At 41.2% G+C, this 7,266-nt stretch overlaps 1 protein-coding gene across 1 annotated transcript; it reads right to left on the bottom strand.

The window, feature by feature from the left end:
- Positions 1-213: 213 nt before the first annotated feature.
- camk2n1 (calcium/calmodulin dependent protein kinase II inhibitor 1) lies at positions 214-3,544 on the bottom strand. Its single transcript, XM_058631682.1, has 2 exons — positions 2,571-3,544; positions 214-1,662 (listed from the first exon to the last, which is right to left on the bottom strand). Exons 1-2 carry the CDS (start codon positions 2,737-2,739, stop codon positions 1,589-1,591), a joined length of 243 nt encoding a protein of 80 aa, XP_058487665.1. The 5' UTR covers positions 2,740-3,544; the 3' UTR covers positions 214-1,588.
- Positions 3,545-7,266: the final 3,722 nt, after the last annotated feature.

A 7,266-nucleotide genomic window follows, 5' to 3' on the forward strand; every position in this document is an offset into this window, starting at 1 on the left:
GAGAGGATATAGGCAATTCAATAACAACAGGGTGAAACTGTACAAGGAACATTATCCAAAAGTCAGCCGAGCGGTTTGCTGTCATCTTTATCTTTTCCAATACAAAACTATATTTCTGTGTTCTTGCTACAGGTTTTTAAAAAACAAAACACAAAGCGAGAGCAAGTACGTCCGTCCGTATTTGCAACACCACAATCAACACTAAACAGTATATAGTACTTTGTCAAATCTTTATTACAAGATATTAGTCTGCTGTACAAATCAGTGCGAGTCGTACAGTACAACGCAGAATTAAGACTGTTGCTCGAGGTTTGTCATTCAAAGCTGTATACGAGGTGCTTCAAGAATACACAAGTTTCAGAACGTCTGCCGTGCATGCATGATTTCATATTTGCCATGCATGAGTTGGTATTTCAGTGTTTTGATTCATTTCTTTTTTTTAAGAAAGAGCCCTAAAAATGGCAAACCAACGAAAACAAACGTGAACTGTCCGAGTAAATGTATAAAGCACAGAAAAAAAACCCAAAGTAATCCGGTACAGTATATCCCTCATGAGGTTTGGCACACACGATAATGCACAATGCAATATAAATAGTTTATCAATAGGGTGTTGTACAGTCAAGTTACAGTATCAACCATTCCAGGTGAAAGCCTGGGAAGCTTACAAACAGGTGGGAGGTACACGGTATATAAATGACTCGTTAGCTGCAAAATATGGTAACAAAAAACACTCAGGCAACACCGAGAATTGTTAAGTGAAAAAAATATCAACTCTCATTCGCTCAAAGTTCTCTCCGCATACAAAAAACTACTCCCTCTGGGCCTCGGGTCACTGCAAAAAGACATATTCCAAAGGATCAATAAATAAAGTCTTCAACACAGAGAACAAGCCGGTTCACTCACTCCCACTTTGTGCAAGAAAAATATGGGCTACCCTTTCCATATTTACAAACTCGGCGCTCTTTATTCCTCTCTCGATTAAAATGACGTGAACAAAGAATGGTACCATTATAAGTTAAATTGATACGATGTATATATACTTATATATACGTAGGAGAAGTGTGTGCTTTAGTTTTTATACTAGATTCATTTCTGTATCCTGTCCCTGATTTCTGCATTTCGACAGCGTCGCCTCCTTCCTCCACGTCAACCCCCCCCTCCTCTTCCCCTGGTTTGTCTTCTCCACTTTTGGATTTATGGCGAAACCCTGTGCTCAAGGGCGTTGGACATTTTGTGTACATATGTGTGTGTACATGTGTGTGTATATGTGTGTGTTGGAGGACGAGGGGGGGGGGAAGTCCACCTGGGGGGGTCTCCTTTTGCTGCCGTCTCCCAGCCCTGCCAGTCAGTCTGTGTCACCCGGATGGCCATGACTGACAGGTAGAGGAGGGTGTGGAAGTGCTGCTTGCTGCCACATGAGAGAAAGTGCTTATATACAGTGTCTTTGGATTAAAACTAGTAAATATCGCCATAAAAAATTTTCAAGAGTGTCTTTTTTTGTGTGTGTATTGTGTGTGTGTGTGTGTGTCGGGGTGGAGGGAGGAGGGAGGAGGAGGAGGGAGGGGAGGAAGACGATGAGCCGAGTGATCTAAGCCTCTGGCGGGGTCTTCTCTGTTCCATTTTTCTGTGCTTCATCCTCGCCATTCTCATCCTCGATCACAACTGTGGATGACAGGGGAGGAGAGAGAGGGAGTTAATGAGAGCGAGAGAGGGGGAGAGAGAGGGAGCGAGAGAGGGAGTGCAAGAGGGAGACAGGGCTCATCTTGGTGTGGCGTCTTGAAAATTCACAATCAACTGACAGTGGGAACATGAGTGGCGCTGCTTTATGAGCTAAAGTGGCATTTATTTACGTAAAAAGAGGAGCACGTGCAAGCAAAAATTATAAATAATGACAATAAAAATCAGCCTATTTATGTCTATGAATATGAATATGTATGTGCACATGAATATGTATATGATAGGGCACCAGTATTGCACAGATCTGTGTAAGTGAGGGTGTGTGTGTCTGCATTTCTGCACCTACAGATGCAACACCTTCATCTTTACCATGTCAACCCATGATGTACCTGTGTACTACTACTGTACTATGTGTGTGTGCGCGTGTGTGCGTGCGTGTGTGTGTAATTGATTTCACCAGGAATGCAGGACAAACAACAGCTGGAAAGAAAATTATTTAAAACAACAACAACAACAACATCATAAATTTAACCTGCTGCAAAAAACCCACAAAGATGTTTAATTACCCTGCATTTAAATCTTAATTATGGACCAAGCATTCATCCATTCATTCATCCACTCTGGGGAGGAGACACTGAGGACATCAACTGTGTCTGTGTGAGATTCACGAGATTTCAGCGCGCGCACTGCGTATATCCAACTTATGTTGCAATGCGAACAGAATATTAAAAACATGCAACAATGAACCGCGGCTTCTGTGATGTTAACGTGACAGGGCGACGTGTGACAACACAGACAGTCCTTAATTATGGCTTTAATGTGTGCGCGTCCAACACACGCACGCACGCACACGCGCGCACAGAGGGGGAAAAACGCCTTAACTGAACACTTACCTCGTTTGCTTCTGCCTATTTGTCCGAGCTTGGGTGGACGTTTGTTCTGTGGGCCGTTGAAGAAGTTGTTGGTGTCTTGGAGACGACAGGTGAAGGAAAGGTGTCCCTCGTCGCCCTCGTTTCCATAATGACTCATTTTCTCCTCGTTGAAAGGCAGCACTTCCGACATTCTCCAAAATGCGTCTTTTTATCACCCCCAAAAAAAGGCGCACGAGCCGAAATGATGTTACCAAATAAAAAAGAGAAGAAGCGCGTCGACGAGCTCGGACTCGCTCCTCTTCTCCTTCTGCTCCTTCTTCAGCAACAAAACAAATGGAGCTGAGAGGGAAAACAATGATGACACGATGTGTAGCCCTTTTTATTAATGTTTACCCTCGAAGACACGTGTCTGTCTTCGCGGGTGCGCGGCGCAAATAACAGTAAATCAAAAATGTCCTCAATTTCCTCGCTCGTGCGGCTTCGGCAACATTATTCAAAATTTCCAGAGGTGTTTCTCTTTCTCTCTCTCTCTCTCTCTCTCTCTCTCTTTCTCTTCCTCTCTCGCTCTCGCTCTCTCTCTTTGCGTATTGCTTGGAAATGGAGGCGCGCGCGCGCACAGCAGTGCTCAAACACCCGCTGGTTTGTATAGCGGCTGATTCCTCGCGCAAAAAAAAAAATCAGAGGAAAGAAATGCAAACAGAGAAAAAGATCATGTGCCCAAAAAAAAGAAAAAAAAGGATCCTGGGGAAACCTGGTGACGACGCGAGGGAGCAGCTGGACTGAGGGGGTTTTCTGGTGCAGCCCAGAGAAGCTTCTAGTTCACGAAAGAAAGAAATAGAAGAACGGCTCCACTCTCCAGGTGGTAATCAAACAATCGAGGGTTCAAAGATGGCACGTCAATATGCGCCAAATCTGCCACACTCAGATCTGCGGGAAAACGCCCTGGTTTTACGCGTCGCCACTCGACGACTTTGAGAAGTAAAAGAAAGAAAAAGAATCCTTCAAACGTTTTATAAAGACGGGAAATGGTTCTTTGTTTATTGTGTCATTCAGAGTCTGTGGATGATGTCAGATGTGACCAGACGATGGCAGTGTTTTCATAAAACTGAGGCGACCTCAGACACCTGCCCTCATGCCCTCTGAACAAGGACTTTTATTGTTTTCAAACTGTGGTATACGTACCACCAGTGGTACACAAGTTTCCTCTGGTGGTACTCGGAGGGAAATCAAAAATACTGTTTGACCAGAGTGCAGAGCAAAAGAAACTAATAACAAAAAAATAAATACATTAAATAATAATCAGAATCATCTTATCTCTCGCTCCATCTTAATGTAAAGTGTTGACACACCAGCCCTTCTCTTCTTAATCGAATCCATAGTTAGTTTGCTCGGAAAGTCCGGTTCGTTTGTGGAGGCGCGAATGTGCAACCAAACTTCGCTTTGGGCAGTTCGGAAAACTCACCTATTCCGAACTGCCTACCCCACTTAACTATCTACATTGTCGTTTCTTATTCTTACTTTTATATATATATATTTATTTTTATTTTTATTTTTTTTTCTCTTAGTGTTTTTATTTATTTATGTATTGTACGGTGTCCTCGAGTGCCCAGAGAGGCGCCTCCAAATAAAATAAAATAAATAAAATAAAATGTATTAAACTCTGATGCACATCAAAGAAGCGAACTCTGGTCCACCTGAAAACATCGGTCATGGATCGATTCAAGTGAACCAAATGCAGGAAGCAAACTACAATGGAGGGCATTGTGGGTAAACACAACCAAAACATACGCGCGTGTAGAGCGATGGCCGGGGGACAAATGGCTAAGCCCAGCGTATAATGTGTCATATGTTCACATAAAGATGTAAAAGCTGATAAATCCAAAAATCATATTGCATGTTTCACTGTATGCGTCGTTAGACTGTAACAACGTAAAGAAAAATCAGCAAAAGCATTTTAGCTGAGTCATGTTTTGTCTTTTTATTACAACAATATTTGTAACACCGTTGGAGAATGATGTCTTTGAAATGGCTCGGCACAAATGTGTTGTTAACAGCTTCATAGTTCATAAATGGTCTAAAATGACTGTATCAGAATATTGGTATCGGGATATACTCAAGTTTGTGATATCACAAAAAAAGTGGTATCGTCTCATCCCTGGTACGGAGTCCAGCGGACTATTAGGTGTGAAAATGAGCAAACTCTCAGGTGGGATGTCCTGCTCTGGCCACCTGAAGGATCAGTCATTGTTACACTACAGCATAGGCAATATTCAGACTTCTGCCTCCCTACAGTTATACCTTAACTGCACTTTCAGTTCTTGCTTTCTGTGTCATATACTGTACCTGTACTGAATTGGGTAAAAGGGCCATTGTCCATTTTGCACCTTTTGCATGGATTATGTTGCAGAAAGACTTGAAATGAACTGAGTGAATTTCATTGAGAATTTTTAAATCCAAACTGAGAGTTGTTTTCTTTTTATTTGTCTTCTGCTTGTTGTTCTAACTGCATGCATTTGTAACTGTGTTGAGTTTTTTTGCATTTGCTGCTGCCTATCTCAGCCACGACTCCCTTGAAATAGAGGTTCTTAATCTCAGTGGGATTTTCCTGGTTAAATGAAGGTTAAATAAAAATAATTAAAAAAATCTAATGTCACTATACTAGTGTGTAACGTATATGTAAGGAAGAGGAGGATGATGAGAGAGCAAATGATCATATTGGGAATAAATCTGCCTCCTGTGAAAAGTCCGTAGCTGACTTTGCTCGACCTATTTAATGGACGTACTTGGTATAAAACGTTTTGAGAACCACTGTTGTTGATGAACTGAAACAATGTGACCACATCTCAATCTCATTTGAGTGCAAGTTCTGTCAAAATCTGTGTTGATACAGGAATCCTGGCTTTTATGGATTTTCAGTACAATACGAGTCAAGTCGTATGAATATATAAGATGATTTTGCAGATATTCCACATTAAATGTGCTAAAAAAGAGTAACAGAAACACTGTGTTACTCATACAATGTAAGGTTTGCTTCATGGTCCCATACAAGTGAATTGTTTATTTAAAAAAGGATACAATTAACATCAATAAAATTAAAATGAATAAAACTACAGAGCCTAAAATGTAAAGAATACTGACATTAGACCAAATACTAAAAAAAGGGGCACATTTCACACACTAATCATATTTTTGACTGACAAAAACGTTAACTGACATCAAACGGAATCTCACGTCGTGGTGTTGGTGTCGCTCGGTTACCAGGTGTGTACGCAATCCCGTAAAAGCAGACACCCGATGTTTTCCGTGCTTCAAAAAACAGATTAACATTAACCGCTCAATATTGTATTTGAGGAAGTGTAAATATTCAAGTCTTTTACCAACGTTAGCCTCCAGTCCTCAAATTTGCGACTTAAGTCACGTGACTTGACTCAAGTCCCCCAGCTCTGGAAAACCCGGCTTTATAGATCCAATCTTAGAACGTTTTGTTGAAGTTGAAGATGGAGGTAGCACTTGTTCGCTTTTGTTAATGAAGCCACCTGGGATTCTTCTTCTGGAATCGTGACTTATTCTCATCGGACTCATGAGCGTGCTGTTTACATAATTGTGCCCTCTATAGACGCCACATCAAAGAGGGTGGTCTTTCAAAACAGAGAGTCAACAAAAAGCGGGGAGAAATCGACGGTGTTGACGTTGCTTTCTCAGGGGAATTAATCAAATATCATTATACGGACAATGCAAGGTGAAATTCAAGTCCGCAGCAGAGCTAAGTTGAATATGCTGCCGGCTATTCATAAGGAGGTGCAGTCCTGACACACCTACTCTCCGTGGACTTGGAGAAGCCACCATTTTACCAGAGGCTCACCTTTCATATCAGATTGTCTCAATAACAACTCTCTTAGTCTCATAAATTTAGTTTCCAGTAAATGTGACAACAGTTTCTACCTGATCTAATTTCCGCGTGGATGGTTTTTGTTCTCGGAACATCATGCTTTCTTAAATTTACCTAACTTTCCATGACTTTTGTGATTATTATTATTCTGCCGCTGTTTGGTCTTTGTCAGCAGAAGCAATGTAGGCTGTGTCCTTCATCTGAGTAATATCAGACCTGAGGGGGCGTTTGTTTGTATACACTGACAGTGCAGGGGTAGGCGGAGACAAGAAGCATTTATCCTGTCAAATTGTTTAAGATTTTTTTCCAACAGTAGGATTCACGTCTGAAACGTTTCATGGGCGTTTCTCTGTGTTTGCAGTCAAACTCTAACTCACTTTACCCGCACAATACTGCTGCTGTAGAATTAATCACTTTTACTTTTGTCACCGGGCGACACGAGCTCTAAATGCTGCGGTCACACAGACGACGAGTTTACATATAAAGTAAATGCCACAGATGCAAGTAGACTAGGGCTGCAACTAACAACTATTGTTTGGTAGTAATCTCTTTATTTGTAACTACTAACTATTATGCAGGTATTATGACACAAAGGCACGTTTTAAAAATAGGCGCCCCCTAGTGATAGTATAAATAACTGCAACCTGGTACCTTCAGTGTGTTGTGATCAAAGAGTCACACAAACCCATCGCTGTAAACTATACCTGCAAACTATACCTGCTAGATTAAAATGGATTAGTTAGACTCAACATTTGATGAAAACTTAGATGTATTTATTCATAAAAAGTCAATATTAACAAGTTAAGAAAACACTCAAAAATGACAATT

The sequence above is a fragment of the Solea solea genome, chromosome 6 (genome assembly GCF_958295425.1).
Source record: "Solea solea chromosome 6, fSolSol10.1, whole genome shotgun sequence".
Taxonomy (NCBI): Eukaryota; Metazoa; Chordata; class Actinopteri; order Pleuronectiformes; family Soleidae; genus Solea; species Solea solea.

What these genes read in the sequence shown, in the direction of transcription:
- camk2n1 (XM_058631682.1), bottom strand. Translation starts at nt 2,739, where the DNA reads ATGTCGGAAGTGCTGCCTTTCAACGAGGAGAAAATGAGTCATTATGGA. An exon ending in AATAGGCAGAAGCAAACGAG is followed by an intron (nt 1,663 to 2,570) that starts GTAAGTGTTCAG and finishes TGTCATCCACAG; the next exon opens with TTGTGATCGAGGATGAGAAT.